This window comes from Enhydra lutris, unplaced genomic scaffold (genome assembly GCF_002288905.1).
Source record: "Enhydra lutris kenyoni isolate GAN:26980312 unplaced genomic scaffold, ASM228890v2 scaffoldscaffold48, whole genome shotgun sequence".
NCBI lineage: Eukaryota > Metazoa > Chordata > Mammalia > Carnivora > Mustelidae > Enhydra > Enhydra lutris.
In genome coordinates this window covers 16,737,133-16,760,087 of record NW_019154132.1, presented here as the reverse complement: position 1 = coordinate 16,760,087, position 22,955 = coordinate 16,737,133, and the positions used below count along the sequence as shown (strand labels likewise).

The window sequence follows — 22,955 nt, the reverse complement described above, 5'->3', positions numbered from 1 at the left end:
TTTGGCACCCTGCATTTTATAACCAGTCTTGTTTCTCTTTTCTCTCATTCCTCCCTCTTCAGCCCGGAAACACACCTATTAGTTATATTGAAACAATCCCACACATACTTCATTTTTAAAACCTTCTCCCTTAGAAATAGAACCACAAAGCCAGTATCGTACTGAAAATACAGATTTCTTATTTTAAGTATAAGAATATGTTTGTTTTGGAAAGCTTAGGAAACCTAAAAAGAAGCAGCAATAAAAGTCAGTCATCATTATCGGCCACTATTAGTCTTTTGATGTATCATTCAAAGTCTTTTGGACTTTATAGTCTTTCCCTATAACTGCATTTAAGGATGATTTTTGTGGCCACACAGCATGGCACCCTGCTGTTCCGTGATCGACGTTCTCAGACAGCATCTGTCATCCAGGTTTTCAATATGAAAACTGAAGGATCCTTTTTTTACTTTTTAAAGATTTTATTTATTTATTTATTTGAGAGAGTGAGCAGGAGCAGAGGGAGAATCAGACTCCCCGTTGAGCAGGGAGGCCAATATAGGACTGGATCCCGGGACCCTGAGATCACGACCTGAGCTGAAGGCAGATGCTTAACTGACTGAGCCACCCAGGCACCCGAAAACTGAAGGATACTTTGAATCATAGGATGAATTTCTAGAAATGAAAGAACTGGCTCAGTTTGGGAATTTATTGTTAAGGTTTTGATCAATCTTGTAAATTGTTGCGTAATCAGAAACATACTTCATGCAGTTTCTGAGCTTGCTTCCGTTGCCGTCTCTTTTTCAGCGTTTCAGTGCAGTTTTCTTGATTACCAGTTAGTTCCCTGGGTGAGGGATGATCTTATGTACAGTTTATACTTTCTGCCCTTTTGGGAAATACTGTCTCTACTTTCTTATAATGGTTAACCCTTAAATTTTAAGTAAATTTATTCATTTAAATTTATTCATTATCTTTGAGTTGCAGTGACTTTTTCATGCTACTTTAGAAGTTGGTCCAAATTGGCTTTGAAAGATCTTTTTAATACATTTAACTCAATCCAGTGCTTTTTCTTGGCATAATGTCTTTTACATTTAAAAAAATTGCAGCTCAAGATATCAGTCCAGTCAATAGTACAAGCTGTAAGGAGAAGCCAGATGAAGATTGTGAGGGCCCTTTTAGAGCTACAAAAAGCCTGAAAGAGGGAAGTGTCCTTGACGTTCTCAAAAGTCCTGGTAAGTTAACAGCTGCCTTTGAAAATACTCTAAAATCTGAAGTACAGATTGGTGGTCTTATTTTAATGTTGTCTATGGTATGCTTTAGGTGTTTAAAAAATTATGGCTAGTTTGATAGGAGATTGACTTGAAAGTAGTCATAGTCAGATGTAATTCTTTTGAAGTAAGTACCTTAGAAATTCTCCTTTAGAATTCAGATCTCTCTCTCTCTCTCTCTCTCTCTTTTTTTTTTTTTTAAAGATTTTATTTATTTATTTGACAAAGAGAGAGATCACAAGTAGGCAGAGAGGCAGGCAGAGAGAGAGGAGGAAGCAGGCTCCCTATTGAGCAGAAAACCCAATGCGGGGCTCAATCCAAGGGCTCTGGGATCATGACCTGAGCTGAAGGCAGAGGCTTTAACCCACTGAGCCACCCAGGCGCCCTAGAATTCAGATCTCTTAAGAGGCAAGTATAGCAGGAGAAGAGGGAAGTGTAGAAGGAGAAAATGAATTGCCTTTTAGTAGCGATAGGCCAATATGAGGGGAAAAAGAGTAAATAAACCTGATTATATACCTGGGCATATCTTTCTCTGATGGTAATGTTGAATTGCCTTGTTCTCAGATCATTGCCTAGTTCTTTCTGGGCAGTGAAAGAAAGAAAACATTTGCTGATCCCAACATAGGTATATGTAAGGGACTGTGCTCACTTGAAAAGAAATTCGAGAGCTCATAGAAATAACTTGAAGGCAGTGACTAGAAGTCCTCAGTAAGTTTTCAGTTTGGAAATCAGGATAGCTACAACTGTGATTGTGATGTCTGCTGTAGGGATGTAAACATGTTTATAATGGGATGTGGTTGCTCAGAGAGAATTTGGATTTACTGAGCAGATAGACATGTCTAATTGAATAAGAATTTGCAGATAAGGTCGGCTTCCACAGCAAAATTTAGGAGGATTAGGTTTCTTTGGTCTGGCTTTGTCATTTTAGAGATGAGGGTACTGCCTCCAGGAGTCCTGGTGACTTAGACGGTGTGGCACAGTTGGGGAGAGCTGCAGAGCACCTGGGCTAGAATCAGCTGAGGGGTGGTAGAGCAGCGTCGCATTCCTACAGTCCATCCTCACGTAGTTTATCCTCTGCATTTGTGGTGCCCAGCCCTCCTCCCTTTCAGTTTTCTTTAGCAAGAATTTGGAGGAGTCCTATGTTCTTTTGAGGAAATTAGGAAAACCTGAGAAAGAGGAAGGAAAGGAAATCTATAACACCTTAAGATGGTTACTGTTAAAATTGCACCAAACTTAGTGACTCAGATCAATCATTAACAAGATGGTACATTTTAGATCACTGGGAGTAACTGAAGTATGTTTGCCTTTTTGCTAAAACTAGCTCGAGGTTGGATTAATCGTAGCCTTAGAAAATCTCTGAACAGTCTTCTGTATCCTCTTACCCTCCAATTTTATTTTCCTTTTGTGTTAAAAGCTGGAAAAACAGGTCACTGGGTTTGTTGGTACATGTACAACAAAGGTTAATTGGTCCGAAGTAAAGGATTGGAAGGTCATTGCCATGAGTAAAGCTGGAATGAATTGATTGAATTCAGTGACAGCGGTTTTGGTAGTACCAAGACTTTCTCAGCTCATGTTACTCCATGGTTCTGTGTGAATAACTTAGTTGTCTGAGTACATTCACTGGTTACGAAAAGTATATTTACAGTGGGAAAGGTTCTGTGATTATATTGGAGAATTAGGTGAGGCAATTTATTTGAATTAGGATTTGGTAACGTTCGACGGGCGTCTTTGAGTAGCATGAGCTCATCCTCCACGAGGGTAGACTGGGTCTTCCTTTCCGTAGTTCTAGACCTTACCAGATGGTGTGGTTTTTTGTTCATTGGTTTTGTTTTGGGTTTTTTTGCTTACACTTTCCTCTTTCCCTCATTATAGGTTTTGCATCACCGAAGGCAGATTCTCTTGCTGCTCAGCCTCCTACCACAAGCCCCGTTGTTTATACAAGACCAGCAATAAGTAGCTTTTCTTCTAGTGGCATCGGGTTTGGGGAAAGTTTAAAAGCTGGACCGTCGTGGCAGTGCGATACTTGTCTACTGCAGAACAAACTTACAGACAGCAAGTGCATAGCCTGTCAGGCGGCAAAGCTGCCGCCCAAAGAGACTGCGAAACAAACTGGAATCGGAACACCGAGTAAAAGTGACAGATCCGCTCTTCCCTCCTCAGGGACGGGGTTCGGAGACAAATTTAAACCGGCAGTAGGCACTTGGGATTGTGATACCTGCTTAGTGCAGAATAAACCTGAGGCGATAAAATGCGTGGCCTGTGAAACCCCGAAGCCCGGGACCGGTGTGAAGCGAGTCCTTACGCTGCCCACGGCTCCGGAGAGCTCGGCGACTGCGGCTGCCGCCCCTGCCACGTGCACTGTGACCACTGCCGCCTTAGGGTTTGCAGAGCAGTTTAAAAGGCCCGTGGGCTCTTGGGAGTGTCCAGTATGCTGTGTTTTTAATAATGGCGAAGACAGTAAATGTGTGTCCTGTGTGTCTGAGAAACCAGGTACGTGTGTGGCTCTTTGGGAAAATTTTGTTCATTGTTTTAGTAGGACATTTAAATTCATTGTGTGCTAACAACCACCTCCGTGTACGGCGGCAGGTTGAGCCTTTCCCCGCGCACCTTCATTTCTCTGAGCCGTCCTGAGGTACAGTGACTTGCCTGGGGCTGGCTCTGCGTCTTCCCCGGGGCGCTGCGTTAACCAGCCCAATACGTGCTTGGACGCTTTCTTTGCATCCGTTTGTATCAGAACCTTCCTGCTTGTCCCGGTCATTTTCGAAGTTGACTAGTACAGATGCTGAAAGATCTTAGAAGGGACAGTCTTTCTCAGACTGTTCTCCAGAATGAAATAGCACTTCGTCTCTTTCCCTCTTAGAAGTACGGATGGCAAATGGTCATTTCCAGAGATTTCACGGAGGGTGGTCAGCATCTCTTCGTGAGAGGCTATTAACGGTGATACCTGTGCCTCTCTGTTCTCTGCCAGAGAGACTGCAGTGAGAGCAAATGACTGAATCATGAATGAAAAAAATTCTAACCTGGCAGTGAGAAAAAAGGAGTCCGGTTTGAGTTTTTCCTGTGTCTCTGTTCAAATTTGAAAAAGTTACTGAGATTCACAACTGGAAATGACTCCTTGCTGTTTTTGTAATAACATAGAATTGTTTGGTGTAGGTATATGGCAACCTGGGTACTAAGTAAAACCTTTTATGGATGCCCTGGGAATTATGCTTCCCTTTTTATTGCATTATTCATGGATATGTAGTTTTAGGTCTGCAACGGCAAGTTCTTTATTTGTTAGCCTCTACCCTATGTCTGAATATAAGGAGTGAGCCATATTTCTCATTCTTACTGCACATCTCCGCAAGAATAAGATTTCAGAGTCTTCATTCTGAAATAACTTTCCTTTTCCATCTGTCATTCTTCCTCCTCCCCTAAAAAAAAAAAAAAAAGGCAAGTCTTTGATCAAACAAGAAACCAGAATTAATTCTGAGTTGATTAGGAGAATAAAACTGAGTTAGGAAGTAAAAGTAATGTCAGCCATGAATAAAGGAAGCTCGTATATTTATTAACGAAATCCCAGCTTCATCCTGTAAATGATGAGCCATCATTTTAAGCAGAGGAGTGATACAGTTAAAGGTGTGTGTTTGACATATTGCTTGGTGGCTTTTTGGAGGGTAGCTCTGAAGACAACAAAAGTTGGAGGGAGACCGGAGGACAGATGAGGATGTTGTATCAGTAGTACGTGTGGGCAAAGGTAATGGCGACGGATACTAATGGAGTCAAACCAGGATGTCGAATAATGCACGGTTGAAGCCCTGTGGGTTTTGAAGTTGTGAACTTGAAGCTGTGAAGTTGACAAATAATGTGAGGACTTTGGATATCCTAGAATGGCGCTCCGGGCTGGAAATACAGATTTGGGAGTCATTAGGTTATAGTTTTCCAAATAAGGCATGGGAGTAGAGGCTACATAAACTGAGGGGTTGGTGGGAATAGAGAAGATGGCCCAAAACTGAACTCGATTAACTTAAGGGAGTGGCAGGAACGAAATTTTGGAACAGTTAATCTTTATTTATTTATTTATTAAGATTTTACTTATTTGACACAGCAGAAGTAGGCAGAGAGGCAGGCGGGGCAGGGGGTGGGGGAGCCGGCTCCCTGCCAAGCAGAGAGCCCGATGCGGGGCTCGATCCCAGGACCCTGGGATCATGACCTGAGCCGAAGGCAGAGGCTTAACCCACTGAGCCACCCAGGCGCCCCTGGAACAGTTAATCTTCTAGAGGAAGAACCAGAGAGGAGGAAATCCCAAAACCACGTGTGGCACTGGTTGATTCTTAGAAGAATGGACCTTGGGGAACAAGAGCAGAAGTCGCAGTAAGAAGACCGTTACTCAAGCAAGAGCTGAGGGCCGCTTGACACGGGGGAGCAGTAGGAGGCTCAGAAAAAGTGAAGGAAACAGGAGAAACAGGAGGACGCTTCTGGCCGCGCTGCCCAGCTGGCCAGGGGTGCTGCACCCGGGAAGGAGACCACAGAGCTGCGGACTGCAGGTACTGTTTGGCTGCTCATGAGACTTTTGAGGATGGTGGACCGAAGATGCAACCTCGGGGAGCAGTTTTCGGCAAGATGGAGGAGAGTCTAATGGTAGAACAGACACACCAGGTGCCTGGGAGAGGCGACAGGACAGCAGGTGGAGACGCCAGAGTGAATGACCCCACTCATCACACACTTGCTTCATGACGGCTTCGCGGGGCCATCCTTCCCGTGCCCCCTCTGCTCCCCACAGACTTGCCAGTTCTGCTGAAAATTTAAATGGCCCCTCTGTGAATCCGTTCTTCCCCGGCTCCTTAGTCCGCTCTTTCTTCATTCCTCACTTCCCGTCTTGGCGATGGTGCTACTGCGCATTATGTTGTACTTCTCCCCTTGTCGACCGTCAGCGCTTTGAGAAGTTAAGCGGCATTTCACTCATCCTCACGCCCTTAGAACTGCGGTATATTATGGTACTTAATAAATGTCGTTAAATAGCTAGGTTCTAACCAATGCCATGAACTTCTGTGTAAAAATGGTTGTTTCAAAGGCAGAGACCTGGGCTTTGAAGTCGTGCAGTTGATGTGGTCTGTGGCTGTGTATTTTATGTTAGACTACTGCCTACGACTTATATCTTAGATTTCAAAATGCTGTGCTGTTTGAAGAGATTTGATAAAGATTCTTAAGGACATTTTAGTCTTTCAGTCTCTGATTTCTGAGCATGTGTTTTTTTTTTTAAACCATGATTATTCAAAACTCGGGTTAAGAGAGCTCATCACTAGGCAAGGTGAGTGTGAGCTGCTTGTTTGTAAGATTAAAAGAATTCTGATAATGTCTATATTGTTTTTAACAGTGTAAAGTCTATATTTCTGGCACTTTACACTAATTGAACATTTAGACTTAGTGGTACCTTAAGATATTGACATAATGTGAATTAGAATTTTTTATGTTTCCTTACTGTTTTTTAGGAAGTTCGGTACCTGCTTCAAGTAGCAGCACTGTCCCCACCTCTCTGTCTCCTGGAAGCTGCTTGGGGTTAGACAAGTTCAAGAAACCCGAGGGCAGCTGGGACTGTGAAGTGTGCCTGGTACAGAATAAAGCAGATGCTACTAAATGTGTGGCGTGTGAAAGTGCAAAGCCGGGCACAAAATCTGAGTTTAAAGGTAAGGCATCGGTGCACCGCCTCCTTGTACTGCCATTTTAAAGTGAAATATTTGCAGATCACTTCAGTCTCACATCTGAGTTACTGTAAAGCTGGGTGATTGCCTGGTCAGCAGTGAGGGGTTTTTTTTGGTTTGTTTTTCGTTTTGCTTTGTCTTTTTTTTTTTCCTGCAACTGTTACGGGACTGACTATTCTATCTTGTGTTGAGTCTGAGAGAATTGCAGATACTTGTTTCTAACTGTTAACAGCCCTTTGGGATTTAGATGAATTTCCTGACTCTGGGGACTGATAATTGATTACTAGACATATTGTAAAACCAATAGCTCTTGGTTATACAATAAAATGTCCGTTTATTGGTAGTCTGAATCGATTATTCCAAGTGTACCTTAATTAACAGAAATATCAGTGGACTCAGCGTAAAATTTTATAGTACTAAATGTCAAGCCTAACTGTGAATTTTGTTCTGTATCTTGAGTAAATTTATGATAATGTTCTCATGAGCTATCAACAAAATATATGTACTTTTGTGAACTATGAATTTTCTAATTAAATTTTACATTCGGAAAAAAAAAAATCAATTTCCTGACTCTGAGAACCAAGTAATCTGTACTTGGGCTTTGGTTTCCCAGAGAATGTCCCAGAGAAAGGAGTCTCTTAATAATTTTGTTTCGTAAATACAAAGGAAGAACCTCTAAAAACAATTTATGCTGAACTGTTGCCGAAGGCCACATTTTTCAAGTCTTTATTATCCTTTGTGACTTAATATTTCATATGAGATACATTTCAGTAAAAAGGTTGATAAAGCTGGGAAAGAGCAGAAATTTTAGATCTGAAATAGCAGTCAGGGAGAGGTGAGAAAGATTGTTATCAGTAAGGGCGGGGGGCCTCAAAGGCGAGACCGTGAGGGCATTAAAGAAAGAATGCCAAGTTTAATCAGCTTGTACCCGTGTCTTGGACTAATGACTTCCAGACTCTCTTGACTGGAAACCAAGCAGGAAGCTTTTACATTGTGACCCACCATATGTATAGCGTATTTGTATGATTGATTGAAAAGTGTCACAAACCAATACTTACTCTTTAGTTTGTTTAAGTTACTCTGTTTCTATTCTTTTTCATTTTAGAAGAAAAATGCTGGTTGCAACCCACTAAATTAATTAGATGGCTAAAGGGACGCAGCTGGTTTGAAAAACACTGCCTTTGGGGGGCGCCTGGGTGGCTCAGTTGGTCTGACTCTTAGTTTCGCTCAGGGTCGTGAGATCGAGCCTAGTGTTGGGCTCCACAGTCAGCGTGGAGTTTGCTTGAAACTGAGCCTCTCTCCCTCTTTCTCTCTTTCTCTTTGTCTGTCCCACCCCTACTCGCTATCTCTCAAATAGATCAAATAAATAAATAAAATCCCAGACTCTGCATTTGGGTGTTTTAGGTCACTATTTTCCAGTCCACTTGAGGTTGTTGTGTAGCTGTGAACCTTGTGGTCCTCTCTCCGTGCCCTCTCCCTGTTGTGCTATGATCATCATACCTTCAAGTCTGTGCCTTTGAGGCAGAAGTGAGAACGAGTTAATTATTGTCTTTAGCACCTCAAGTTTTAGCTTTCCATCTAATATCACTTGAGGTATTTACAGACCATGTGGAATGCTGCTTGCTTCTCAGATTTTGATAATTTTTTAGTTAAGTTTCTTAGCGAAAGAAAGGAATGGGTCATCATTAAAGGGAGATTTGAAGATAAAAGGGCTTTGTCTCTACGTGGGTAAGCAGGGTTGATGGATAAATATCTTGGCACGCCAGTGATTCCTGTTCATTTCTAGTTTCTAAGCTACAGAAAAGCATTATGAAACCAAGACTTTGATCTTGTCAACATAGTACTGTTTGTCTTTGTAAGTACTGCTTCTGCTTCTGCAGGTCTTCTGGTCTTCTGAGGTTGAACTTCTTTTTAATGTTTGATTGATAACGAATTTATTCACAAGATTTCAGACTCTGGCTATAACAGGATTCCTAGTGAAAAGTCTGTCTTTTGTCCCCATTGGTTCATTTTCCATCCTTCCTCCCCCACCAGGGGAATAACTGGTGGGTGGTTTCTCAGAATTCTTCCAGAGTTTCTTCATACACATGATAAGCAAATATACTTTTATTCTGTGTGTTCTTATTTCCCTCTAATTTGTTACAAAATGTTGTGTACCATACTGCCTTTCTGCCCCCTTGATTTTATCCTGGATTATCGTGGACACATCTTTGCTCTTCATTCACAGCTGCCTGGGATTGCATATGACATTTTGCATGTCTGTGAGTTTATCTTTAAAAATAAAGACTTGGGAAAAAAAGAAAGTAAAATAAAGACCTAGGATGTGAAGGTGATCTGGCTGCGCCGTCTCTCACCCATTGATCACCGGGCTGGATTCCCCTGATCGGGCTGGCTGGCCTTCCCTTCCTCCCTATGGCTCCACGTACATCCGTCCCAAAGCTGTGTGCTCTGGTCAAAGAGGACGACCTTCCCGGATAGAGGAGGGCCCTTCTCAGCTCAAGCGTGTATATAGAGCAGCTGCGCTCCCCTGCTAGAACCTCCAGGGAAGCTCTCAAGGTCCATTCGTAGGAGCGTGTAGGGTAGTGAAGCTTCCAAGACTCCAGGTGCATCCAAATGACGTGCTGCATGCGGCAGTCTGCCTTTCTTTACAGAATAAATAAATAAATACTTAGCTGTAGAATTGTTGGGTCAAAGGATACATGCGTTTATAATTTTTAGTAAATACTGACAGTTGCCTTCCATGGATTGTGTGCTAATTTACCCATCCACCCGTCCTGTAGAAAGTGTCTGTTCCTCCTCGACTCCTCACCAACACTGCCTTATCAGGTTTGTTGGATCTCTGCGGGTATCACGGATGAAAGGCGGTGTGTCCGTGTAGTTGGGAGGAGCGAGATGGAGTTCTCATGCCGAACATTGGGCTGCTGCTTCGTGTTCACTGCCTTTCACTCTTCAAAGGAGGCCTTTCCAGAATTAGTCCTTTTTTTTTTTTTTTTTAAAAGATTTTATTTATGTATTAGAGGGCACGCACGAGCAGAGGGAGAAGGAGAAACAAACCCCCCTCTGAGCAGGGAGCCCAATGCAGGGCTCAATCCCAGGACCCCGGGATCATGACCTGAGCTGAAGGCAGACGCTTAACCAACTGAAGCCACCCAGGTGCCCCTCCAGAGTTATTCGTTTTTCACGGGGACATTTTGTTCGCGAGGATAGCGTTAACTCAGTGACTTGTGTTTTATATTTTGAAGGCTTTGGCACATCTTCCTCATCTTCGAACCCAGCAGCCTCATCCTTCAAATTTGGTATCCCATCATCCTCTTCTGGACCTTCTCAGACCTTAACAAGCACTGGAAATTTTAAGTTTGGAGATCAGGGAGGCTTCAAAATCGGAGTGTCCTCAGATTCTGAGTCTCCAAACTCCGTGAGTGAAGGCTTTAAATTTCCTAAACCATTAGGAGATTTTAAATTTGGAGTTTCGTCTGAGGCTAAACCTGAGGAAGCTAAAAAGGACAGTAAGAGTGAGAACGATTTTAAGTTTGGACTTCCTTCAGGCGTAAGTAACACAGCTTCGTTAGCTCTGTTTCAGTTTGGCGTGTCTAATCTCCGGCAGCAGGAGAAGAAAGAGGAACTACCTAAGTCTTCGTCTGCGGGCTTCAGCTTTGGTCCCGGTGTTATTAACCCCACACCTGCTGCTACCAACACCGCGGTGACCTCTGAGAGCAAGAGCAGCTTCAGCTTTGGAACCCTAGAAACCAAGAGTGTTTCAGTGGCTCCTTTCACCTGTAAGACGTCAGAAGCCAAAAAAGAAGAAATGCCTGCCACCAAAGGAGGGTTCACGTTTGGCAGCATAGAACCCGCCCCTCCGCCAGCTGCCTCGTTGTTCGCGCTGGGAAGGACAGAAGAGAAGCAGCAGGAGCAGGTCACTTCCACTTCTCTGGTGTTTGGGAAGAAAGCTGACAGTGAAGAGCCAAAGTGTCCATCAGTGTTTTCCTTTGGAAATTCAGAGCAGACCAAAGAGGAGAGTTCTTCAAAGTCCACCTTTAGTTTCAGCGTAGCAAAACCAGCTGAGAAGGAATCGGAACAGCCAACAAAGGCTGCTTTCACATTTGGAACGCCAACCAATACTACGGCTGGTAAGTATTAAACTTACTTTTTTTTTTTAATAACTTTTTTTTTTAATAACTTTTTTTTTTTTTTTTTTTTTAATAACGAGGCATCTCTGATCTCTGGACAAATGCAGCAGGTCAGGGAATGGTTTACACTGAACAGAGCTGAGCGAGACCAGGAACAGCTCTCTGGAAAGGAGCATAAGATTTTCAGTTTTCACTGCTCCATACCCCAAGAGGTGAAGAGGTTATCTACAGCTCTGATGGCAAGCCCGCAGGGTTGCACGTCTGTCCGTGCTCTTCCCTTCTGTTTGAGCTCTGACAGTTGGGATTGGCCTACTCTTCAGGAGCGTAGGCCTGCCTTCGTAAGCTCATGAAATATTTTCTAACTCACTCTTTATGTACAGGCCTTCATTCACAAATACAGTTAACCAGTCGTCATCAGGCATTTAAGGAATATAGACAACAAATATAATTTGTCTCTAAACAGGGGATTATGAAAACTAGTATCCTGAAGCAAAAATGAAAGAGCATTTTAAAAACTTTCAAAAAACATGCTTGGTGAAATGAAATCCTTCTGTGGGCTGAGCAGCAGAAAAACCTTAGATGATAGATTAGTGAACTAGGATTTCACAGAACTCAGTTTCACGGATGTGCAGAGAGACTGGGTCTAGCCAGCCCACAAGTGCCGTTGCAGGAGGGGTGCTTAGCAGATGAGAACAGGACGGAAGAAGTATGAAAGCAGTGACAGAAGAACATTTCCTTTGTGCAGAGAAAACCTCTCCTTAAAAATGAAAACGGCCCACTCATTAGCAAGGACCAGTGAGGTTGTAGGACACTAAAGCCAAAATCCTGAATGCTTTCAGAGAGAGGAAAGCTCTTTGCCATCAAACTTTGAATTTGTAAGACCACATGCTTGAAACAGTAGAGCAATGTCCTAAAAGTGAAAATGGTCTTGATCTTAAAATTTTATATCCAGCTGAAGGGCAAAATAGAGATGTTTTCAGACAGGACAAAAAATAGAGAATGCCTGTGAACACTCCTGAAAATATACTGGAAACACGAAATGAAAAATTTACCTTGGAAAAAAAAATGGAAATCAGTGGGTTTTTTTTTTTTTTTTTTTGGGGTCCATTGTGTGGACATTCAAAACACCCTCCAAAAAAAAGTAAATACTCCATTATGTACAATTTGGAAAGGAATAAAAACACGATTAGGTCTAATTAGATGTAATCGTGGTATCACTGTACTTTTTCCACTGAAACAGACACTCTTAACCTCCCATTAATGAACTTGAAAGTGAGCCAGCATGCTCCACTTTCTGTAAATCACACTAACACCCATACCATATCGCGGCCGGCCTGTACAGAGACAGTATTGGAACTGAGACCTCATTGGGAGAGTTTAAAAAAAAAAAAAAATGTCTTCAGGAAGGTGGGTGATTTCAGGCTCATATACAACCAGTAGCTTTCTTCTAAATCAGCAAGAAATAGCTGCGCAAATGACCTGTTTCAGACCTGTTCCTGAGTGAGAGCATTGTCCCTCCCGGTGTCCTCAGTGTCCTCTCGCTCTGTGTGTAGTTGACTGTGGGTGACACACCTGTCACATGAGTTTCAGGTGTGCAGCATAGCGATCGGGCCGCTGCCTGTGATAGTCCGTGCCCGGCACCGCGCCATTTGTCCCCACCCGGTGTCGGGACAGCACCATAGACTGTCTCCCGGTGCTGGGCCTTGTCACCTGTGACGGACTCCTTCCAGAGCTGGAAGTCTTCGTTTCAGTTCTGAGAGGAATTGCGGTGGATGTGACAAGCTAAGCTCATTTTTAAATTCACCTGGAAGGGAGAATGCACAAGAGATTTTGGAGAAAAGGGCAGGCACGCAGACAGGTTTGCTCCACTCGTATCAGACCATACCGTGAAGCTGCAGGAATTAAAACAGTCTAGGAGCGGTAACTGCAGAGGGAACAAATGCACATGTACTTGGAAATTTAGTGTGTCCTAAGGGGGAAGTTAGAAACGAGTGAGTGAGGACGGCCTGGCCAGTAAGTGATGCAGTTGGACAGATGAGGGTCTTGCTAACAGCTCTGCAAGTCTCCCGTCATCTGAACAGGCGTCCAGACGTAGCCTCCAGTTCGGGGTGTGGGATTGCAGGGATATTTTTTATTCTTACTAACCTGAATGCTGAAAGTTATCTGATCTGAGACGCAGTCCAAAAGCCCTAAAAGAAAAGGTGGACATATTTGCTTACATCAAAATTCAAGATAGCACGTCCATTTGATGAATTTATATAAAAAAAAAAACCTTAGTGGTTCTGTGTTCCAATGACTGGCTGGACTGCACGGTGGGAAGAAGTGCCTTTCTGTAGTTCCGTGTCCTCAGAGTTTTGTGTGTCCGTCACCCGTGTCTGCAGATCCGGGGGCCGCGAAGCCGGCATTCACCTTCTTGAACAGCAGCGCCCCCACGTCCAGCGCGCCGGCCCCGGCCGCCGCGGGGGGCATGTTCGGGAGCTCCGCCGCCGCCTCCAGCACGCCTGGGACTGCCTTTGTGTTTGGACAGGCCGGCAACCCTGGGAGCGGCCCTGCCTTCGGGAGCGCGGCCGAGTCGGGCGCGTCTCCGTCGTTGCTGTTTTCTCAAGAGAGCAAACCGGCAACCACGTCGAGCGCGGCCGCGGCCGTCACCCCGTTCGTCTTTGGGCCGGGAGCCAGCAGCCACAGCACCGCCACCTCCGGCTTCAGTTTCGGAGCCACGACCACATCCAGCTCTGCAGGTACGGTGACACGAGGAAAGCGGACGTGTTGCAGCCGGACGGGCTGGAACTGTCCTCTCCCAGCAGGTAACTAGCAGGGACCCGAGAAGCGCCGGGCGCCGCTAGGCCGGCTGCCCCCAGCGTGTTGTCACCTTTCGCTGCCTGGAATCCTGTCCATTTTTGTGGTTAGGTTTAATATCATGAACTCGTGGGGGGGAGCTTTCTAGGTTCAGTGTCCTCTTTAGTTTTTCCAGGTGTTCTTTTTGAAACGTTGGGTGGTTGAGTAACCAGAAACTCGGGACTGTTTCATTCGACGTGAGCCCGCGGTTGGTAGCACGTACGTGGGACCGCGCTAGTGGCCTCTGCTGCGGGTTAGGTAGTCGGGCGAGAGATCGCTTGTCTTTGATCGCTTTCTCTACCTGACCAAAGATGTGGCTGCGAAGGGGGGGACTCTGGCTCGTCAGCGACTTTGCTGATGCGCATTCTGTATGGTCTCAGTGAACAATGGGCGAGGATTGTGCCCTTCGTGATCATCAAAACTGGCCTTGCTGGGGTTTGCTCAGCTCTAAGACAAGTGTCTGAAAAGAAGCTTCAGGTTTGCTGCTGACTTGATAGCAGTTTCTTGAGGATTATCTCGTGGTGGCTCTCAGGTGACATCGGTGTTTCTCTGGGCTTCTAGGATCCTCCTTTGTATTTGGCACGGGGCCTTCGGCGCCATCTGCCAGTCCAGCATTTGGTGTTAACCAAACCCCGACATTTGGACAGAGTCAAGGTGCCAGCCAGCCCACTCCCCCAGGCTTTGGAGCTCTGTCCTCGTCAGCGGCGTTGTTTTCTGCTGCCCCTCAGCCCACACCGCCTACCTTCGGGAGCGTGTCCAGCAGCAGCCAGCCTCCTGTGTTTGGACAGCAGCCGAGTCAGTCTGCCTTTGGCTCCGCAGCAGCTCCGAGTTCCGGTGAGTGCGCCCTGCCCACGGGGCTTGTGTCTGCTCTGCCCCTGGGGTCTGCATGTCTTCAGACAGAATGGTTTCTGAATTCTGAAACCACGCCTGTGTCTTTTTTTGTTTTGTTTTGTTTTGTTTTTGTTTTGTTTTTTTGTGTGTCTTTTCCTTTTTTAAGGATTTTATTTGAGAGAGAGAGAATGTGCATAAGCGGGGGGAGGGGCAGGGAGAGGGGTGAGCAGAGGGAGCCCAGCACGGGGCTTGATCTCAGGACTCAGATCGTGGCCCGAGCTGCGGGCAGACACTTCACCGACTGAGCTACCAGGCACCCCTGTTTTATTTCTTTAAATGTCTCTTGTACTTGGCAGAATAGAAAAGTATGTGTTGGGCCTTTCCCTAGAAGCAACATTCCCAACTTTCATACAGTGAAGCACTTTAAGGCATTAACCATGCAATTAAAATGTAGTTATTTCTTATTCTTTGAGGTGCAGTATTGGTTCTGTCCCATTTCTCCCACCTGAACTTTGGGGCACTCCAGCCTAGATTTCAGTCGCATTTTCTAGTCCTCGTTGTGATTGGATTTCCTTTGGGAGGTTCCCACCCCCCCCCCTGCAGCTCTCTCCTGGAACAGAACCCTCCCAGGCACCCAGGACACTGCTTTATGATCCTTGACTTGCATATGTAAATGAACATTCCCATGTGGGGGGGGGGGTGTGCACGCGCGCGCATGCACACACCTGCTTAATATGGCTAATCACATTGTACTCTGAGGATATATTTCCTCAAAACTGTAGGATGTGTAGTTTTCTAACCGTGAAATACGACTTCATACAGAAAAGCCCGGGACAGAAGTGAGCAGTGTGGTGTCGGAGCAGGCGCGTGGCTCGCCCTCCGCCAGCAGCGCCCCCCCCCCCCCCCCCCGCCCCCGCCCCCGGCTCCCTGCTTGTTCACGAGCCTCTTTACTTGCTCTGACGTGTCTGGGCTTTTGTGGCGATCCCTTTCCTGAGGTTTTGTTTAAAGCTAACTGCTGACCTGTGACGCTCTACAGAATATCATTTTGCCTTATTTTTAACTCTCTGTAAATGGAATCCACACTGTTGAGTCTCCGGATTCGCGCGGCTTTCGCTCTGGCAGAGCTCACCTGTGCCAGCGCGTGTGGTGTGCTCCGTGTCGCTGCCGCACAGTCAGTCAGGTTATGAGCGTAGCACAGTTTATCCATACGCTGCTGCTGAGTGTGTCAGAGTTGTTTTTATTACCAGTTAGGAAATGCACCTCTGCTCATTCTTGTATATGTGCCTGGAGGCACACTGCATATTTTTTGAGGGTATATACCCGGGAGAGGGATTGCCAAACTAAAAGGTATGCGTGCATATCTTAGACTTCAGAAAGTAATGCAAGCATATTCTGACGGATTGTGCCCGTTCGCATCCTACTACATTGTATGAAGATTCTCATATTTGGAGTCTACTGGATTTCATTTTCTGTGGATTTTTTTTTTAAGATTTTATTTATTTGACAGAAAAATCGCAAGTAGGCAGAGAGGCAGGCAGAGAGAGAGGGGGAAGCAGGCTCCCCGCTGAGCATTTTGGATGAATGCAGGTTTCATTTGGAAATAATTTTCATAGTTGTGAAAGGATTTCTCCATGTTGGACTTTCTGGTTCTCTCGGAGTTGCTCTGGAAGTCTTTCTTTTTTCTTTTTTTTTTTTTTTTTTAAAGATTTTATTTATTTATTTGTCAGAGAGAGAGAGAGAGAGAGAGCAAGCACAGGCAGACAGAATGGCAGGCAGAGGCAGAGGAAGAAGCAGGCTCCCTGCTGAGCAAGGAGCCCGACGCGGGACTCGATCCCAGGACACTGGGATCATGACCCGAGCCAAAGGCAGCTGCTCAACCAACTGAGCCACCCAGGCGTCCCTGGAAGTCTTTCTTGATGTTTGCTTTTGTATGTGTGCTGCTGAAGTAAGCACTTGATATTTGCTTTTGGACCCATTTCTTCTTTCTGAATCTCACTGGATCTTTTCTTTGGCTCCAGTGTTCTGACTTACCAGGAGGATGTTCCTTAATCTGGATCCATTTTTACCCATTGACTGTGTGAAGAATTTAGTTTTGTCTTTTTGTGAATATCCATTTTTGGGAATTTTCTGGAATTACTTCTTTGAAGATTTTTGTGCCTCATTCTTTAACTTCTGTTCTTTTTCCCTTTTTGTCCCTTCTGTCCTTTCTGGAAAGATTTCTTCCATTTATCTTTTACTTCCCCTTTGAACAGGATTTTACTTTTGCTAATTTGAGATGTCCTTTTTTTGTTGTTGTTCTGTAGGTGTGTCCTTTTTATATTCTTAATGTTCTTGTTTCAGAATTGTTACCTGCTATTTCTTGATATTAATGATGAGGTGTGGGTTTTTCGTTTCTCCCCCTTACACTGTAGTTCAATCCATTTTCTGCAAATTGCTTTTCTCATTTGGCTCTTGGTGTTTCTTATGAAATACTTTCCTCAACTGTCTGGGGCTTCTAGGCTATCCACTCAACAGTTGTTTTTTTATTTTTATTTTTATTTATTTTTTTTTAAAGATTTTATTTATTTATTTGACAAATAGAGATCACAAGTAGACAGAGAGGCAGGCAGAGAGAGAGAGGAGGAGGCAGGTTCCCTGCTGAGCAGAGAGCCCGATGTGGGGCTCGATCCCAGGACACTGGGACCATGACCTGAGCCGAAGGCAGAGGCTTTAACCCACTGAGCCACCCAGGCGCCCCAACAGTTGTTTTTTTAAATGGGAGTAAGAATAATTAACATGAGATCCATCATTTCAGCAAATTAAGTGCACGATGCAGTGTTGTTAACTACAGGCCCCCTGTCGTACTGCTAACGGCTGCACCCCCGCCTCTGGTGTAACTACGCTCCGCACCCGTTGGTGAGCCCCTCTCCATTCCTTTAGTTCTTCTCTCTCTCTCTCTCTCTCTCACACACACACACACACACACACACACACCCCAAAACCCACCCCCCATCCCGAAACCACCCTTTTTTTCTCTGCTTCTGTGGTTTGGCAGTTTAGATTCCTCATGTAAGAGAAGTCATGCAGTACCTGTCGTGGGTCCGGCTTATTCCACTTAGCATGACGTCCTCCCGCTTCAGCCAGGTGCTTGCGTGTTGTTTAAAGGCTGAACAGTGTTCCTGTGTACGAGCCGCCCGTTGTTTCATCTCCTCGGTCGGCGGACATTTAGGTTGTGTCCACATCTTGGCTCTTGTAAATAATGGTGTGGTGAACTCGGGAGTCTGGATGTCTCCTCGAGGCCCTGATTTTAAATGTTTTGGAGAAATACCCAGAATGGGGTTGCTGGATCATAGGGTGATTTCTATTTTTAGTTACTTTCTGAGGTGCCTCCGTACTGTTCTCCATAGAGGCTGCCGCAGTTTGCGTCCCCACCCGCAGAGCACGGGGTTGCTTTCCTTCACGCGCTCGCCAGCGCCTGTTGTTTCTTGTGTTGCTGATTTTAGCCCTTCCGACAGGTGTGAGGTGGCACCTCACTGTGGTTCTGATGCGCACGTCCCTGACGATGCGTGATGTTGAGCATCTTTGCGCATGTCTCTTGGCTGTTTGTGTCCTCTTTGGAGAAATGTCTGTTCACGTCCTTTGTCCATTTTTTAAATCAGGTTATTCGGGCTTTTTGGGTACCAAGTTGTAGAAGTTATATATTTTGGATATCAGCTCCTCATCAGATACATGGTTCGCAAACATCTTTTCCTGTCCAACTCATAATTTTATGAGTGTGGGATACCTCAGTACCACTTGATAATTCTTCGTGCATCGAGAAGCTCATAGATCTTGAATCTCACTGTAGGTTCATCTCATGGGCCTGCTTCCTTAGGAAGACCTGGATTTTGGTATCAGTAGGTCTTTCCTAGTAGGTCAGACTCCCCAGAGGTTACTCCCAGTCTCCTGCCTAGAGGGTGTGCAAACTCCCGATGGCCTGTGCTTTGGGAGCCGAGTCAGGGAGGGAGGCTGCAGCTCCGTACTCGTAACGTCAGCTTATTTTTAATCCTTCTGTTCAGTAGGATGTTCGTGCCTTTGTGTGTGGTCGCCTAGTCCAGAGACTGAAGTTCTGTTCTGTTGGGGTAGAGGAGAAAAGTCTCTTGTGGTATCGGGGAGGAGTGACCTGGGTACCTGCTTCTCACACAGATATTCTCCCATCCTCCTCCTCCTCCTTCTTTTCTTTTTTTATAGTCACACCTTCATTCTCCCTTCCAGAGGCCCCTGGCTCCCAAGCCTTTGGGTATGTTTAGTGTAAATGAACTGCGCCTGTGCTTTCCCGGCTGCCAGCTTGGTACTTGGCTCCAGTCAGCCTTCCGGCGTCTCCATTTTGTGGCTCTTGTCTCCTCTCTGTCCCGCATCTTCGTAAAACTCCCTTTACTCTTAACATAATTTTTGAAGAAGTTAGCGCAAATGTGTGTGTTGATTCGGCCATCTTTAACCGGAAGTTTCTTCTACCCTGTTCTCCTTGGTCACGGGTAAGTTGGGTCACTCGTCGAGGGTGTTCTGAGTATGTTCCGTGTGTCGGTGGAGCAAACAGCTCATTTTAACTTTCTGTTGAGTGACGGTAAGACCGCTTAGTCCTTCCCGTGTGTTTGTATGTAAAGGTCCGAGTCTTTACCAGAAAACTAGCATTTTGACCTTAGTGAAGTGTTTCTGCTTCAACCGCCGCAGGTTCTTCAGTTTTCCAGTTCGGCAGCAGCAGCACCACCAATTTCAACTTCGCGAACAACAACCCGTCGGGAGTGTTCACGTTCGGGGCGAATCCCGGCACCCCCGCCGCCTCGGCCCAGCCCTCCGGCTCCGCGGCCTTCGCGTTCAGCCAGTCTTCGGCCGCGTTCACAGTGGGGTAAGGCCCCCGGCGGGAGGGGCTGCGGCCCGGCGGGAGGGGCTGCGGCCCGGCGGGAGGGGCTGCGGCCCGGCGGGAGGGGCTGCGGCCCGGCGGGAGGGGCTGCGGCGGGGCGGGCGCGCGCCTGCGCGGAGCGGGGCGGGCTCTGCGTTCAGGTGAGACGCGGGTGTTGGCCGCCGTGCTTGCGCGGGGACAGACGGGGACCGAGAGCGCGTTTCCTTTCAACCACCTCTCCCCCCGCCCCCGGTCGCAGGTCGCCTTGTGCGGATGCTGAAATGCCCCCGAGCACCGGGTGACATAACGCAGTTCTCTCTTTTTCACAGGTCAAACGGGAAAAATATGTTCTCTTCTTCCGGAACTTCGGTTCCTGGTCGCAAGATAAAGACTGCTGTCAGGCGCAGGAAATAAAGGTCGCGGTGTGTCCCACACCACGTTGGCAACTGCTGGTGCCCTGCTTCTCAGATCCCGGCCGTACTGTGCGTGGTGGGGCTGGCTGTGGTCAGACCTGCCCGACGACTTCCTGAGTTCGCCCCCCCCCCCAGCCCCCGCCTCCCCTCCTCCCCCGTTCCAGAAACAATAATCGTTAGATCGGCGGCTGATTCTGCAGCAGAAATAGGATCCAGCACATGACCCCTGATTGGGCGCAGGCCGCCGCGCCCGGGACGGAGCCCGCTCAGCGGGTGGCTTTGTAGGGAGCCTCCGGGTGCGCCGCGCAGCGTGCGCGGGTGCGCGCGGGGGGACGCGTCGACGTTGTAATTATATGGGAGGAATTCTGTATAGATTAGAGAATGTGGAAGTGAATGATTTCTATGCTGAGTTTGTGCTGGTGTATGTGTGAAGTGAGTGAGTCGGGTGTATTGTGCACTAAAATTTTCTGATAGAGGAAGCCTGATTAAAGAATGGTCCGTGCTAAGGACTTATTAGATCTAGTGCGTTCTCCATTTAATAATTATATGCTATTTCTATATTTTCATTCTCCTATCACCTGTCTTGCCTTTTTCATTATTTTATTATGAAACTGGTGTAAATACAATTTTGTTTCTGTACTTTTTTGGCATAACATAAATCTGTGAACTTGAAATTTTAATTTTGTGTTAGAAAATTTGTTTGTTCCTTGTTTAGTCTTGTCTCAGATTTTATTATGTAAATCCCATTATTCAAAGTTGCCTAAATCCATTTAGAAATCTTTAAAAAAAAATTGGGGATTCTTAAAGTGAATTTATTGGCTTTTCTGATCCAGTTTTGTTTGGACCAAAAACCAGTATTGTACAAAGTATTAAGCATATATTTTTATATTTACTGAAATGGACTGTGGTGACTTTGGATAATAAGGAAAAGTTTAATATTAAAGCCATGTTTATTACAGTATAATTAACATGTTAAACCATGGGATAAATGCCATCAATAAAAAATTATGAAATATTTTTTGTTCTAGTGTTAACTTATAATGAAGGTACCAGTGTTAATGGAAGGGAACCTTTTTTTGTAAAGGTTCGCCATGTTTCAGAGAAATTCCAAAGAATACATTTAAGTGATTTGGACAGCTCCTACGTGAAGGGGAAGTGTCTGGAGGTAAAACATAGAGGAGGTACCCTGCTTTTTGTCTGGTGCTAGGAATCACGCCTACTTTGCATATAAAATGACCTACCTTTTTAAAAGTTGAAAATAAACACACGTAACCATTTGTTCGTATCTGTATCTTCCTTGAGAGGCGACTAGACAGTGTTTACTGATCAGGTCTTGGAGACACATGCTGAAAGCAGCCTATAGAAATTGCATGGTCCTTTTGTATGGAACTCTTACGGATTCTTTTACTAATATTCCCCCCCCCCCCAACTGGATCTCGTCTGTGGTTCATAAAAGACCTGTTGGGACAGCATTTGCTTGATTTTAGACTTAATTTGAGCACACGGTGATTTTGTGCGGACTTTTATTTTGCTTAACTTCTGTTGAAATCCAAATTCAGAACTTTAAAATGTTTACGAGCTATTTTGTGTTTCTAATTTTGCAAAGATATTTTTTGTTTTGAAAACATCTTAGGCCATTATTTGGTGCTGGTTTGGGGAGAGACATTTTATAATTCTCACTTTATTAATAATACACATTTGACACAGGCCTGTTTGGGGGCAAATGGTGAATACCGGAAACCTGGTTTTAATGCGGAGATGTTAATGCCTAACTAAGTGGCAGGTTTGTTCATTATCTGCCATCCTCTGGGCCCATATGAATGGGAGTATTGGGCTTTCTGCTCTGGGAAAAATTTTCATAAGAAATGTGCTAGAAATAGTTCTTTAGTATTCTTTAAAACAAGTTGACTGAAAATAAAGGTGGCTTAAAAATGAAATCTTCTGGCACCAATGCTGTAGTCTACAGAGCTGTAATCAGGGCTTGGGACTTGGATTTTCTGTCTCCATTGTCGTTATTCCCAGGCTGCGCATGTGGCTCCAGACGACATTCATGAATGCAGCTCCAGCGGCAACCCTGCCCCTCCCGACTCGGTCCAGCGGAGGCATCTCCTTCCTGGACTGGCTCCGGTGGCAGACGTACTTCGCAGCCACTCTGTGACTCTAACAGCGGTCTCGGACGGGCCTCGGTCCTACGTTCCCTACACAAGTGAAAATTGAGGGCAGTTCGTAGAAGAAGGGGAAGTACCCCGGAAAGAAGCCACTTCTCATGCTGGAAGACTTCGAATGCGTGAGGCCCAGGCCTGAGGATGGCACTTCAGGTACCAGGTTGTTTCGAGTAATTTATGATTTGGGGCATTAAGAAAAAGTATAATCGAGACCACTGAAAAATGTCTTCAAGCTAGCTGCTTATTAATAGTTGTTAACAAATTCTCTCCCGAAATTGTTCGTGTATTTGGGATTTTATTTGAAATTAAAGTGGTAGACTAATTTTAAGTTTGTAACCAGGCTATAAGTTAGTCCACTACTTTAATTTCAAATAATAAAATCCTAATTTTAAAATTTTCATTATTCAAGTACTGATGACATACCATGTTACAATAGTTTCGGGCGTACAGTGGGATTCGACAGTTCTGTACGTTACTTAGTGCTCACCACCGTAAGTGTGGTTACCATACGTGATTATAGAATTATTGACTCCTTCCTGTGCTGTCCTTTTCATCTCCATGACTTCATTTGTTTCCTGGGTCTATTTAAAGTTTGAAACTCAATGAAAATGTTACAAAGGTTAGCCTGTGTGTTGAATGGGAACTGACATTTGGTGTAGTAGAACTGGGAAAATGTGTATTGGGTCTAGTGACACATGCCAACTGAACTGACTAGTGCTGTGGGGCAACTCTTACAAGCTTACCTCGAGGTCCACTGTAGTTCATAGTTCCAGAAATGTAGCTTGTGCCTCAGCTCCG

The 22,955-nt window shown here is 45.3% G+C and overlaps 1 protein-coding gene across 5 annotated transcripts in view; it reads left to right on the top strand.

Moving 5' to 3' along the window:
* LOC111156648 (nucleoporin 153) overlaps nucleotides 1-20,140 on the top strand; it is a 68,681-nt gene extending 48,541 nt beyond the window's left edge. For 3 of the 5 annotated variants that reach the window (XM_022517662.1, XM_022517664.1, XM_022517666.1), the window contains exons 15-22: nucleotides 1,086-1,211; nucleotides 3,120-3,737; nucleotides 6,719-6,913; nucleotides 10,171-11,055; nucleotides 13,437-13,793; nucleotides 14,452-14,724; nucleotides 19,411-19,585; nucleotides 19,909-20,140. In XM_022517662.1, coding sequence (XP_022373370.1) covers nucleotides 1,086-1,211; nucleotides 3,120-3,737; nucleotides 6,719-6,913; nucleotides 10,171-11,055; nucleotides 13,437-13,793; nucleotides 14,452-14,724; nucleotides 19,411-19,585; nucleotides 19,909-19,993 — 2,714 coding nt within the window. In that variant the 3' untranslated portion in view covers nucleotides 19,994-20,140. The remainder of the gene's footprint in view (nucleotides 1-1,085; nucleotides 1,212-3,119; nucleotides 3,738-6,718; nucleotides 6,914-10,170; nucleotides 11,056-13,436; nucleotides 13,794-14,451; nucleotides 14,725-19,410; nucleotides 19,586-19,908) is intronic. The other 2 variants (XM_022517663.1, XM_022517665.1) reach the window with 2 other exon arrangements.
* Nucleotides 20,141-22,955: the final 2,815 nt, after the last annotated feature.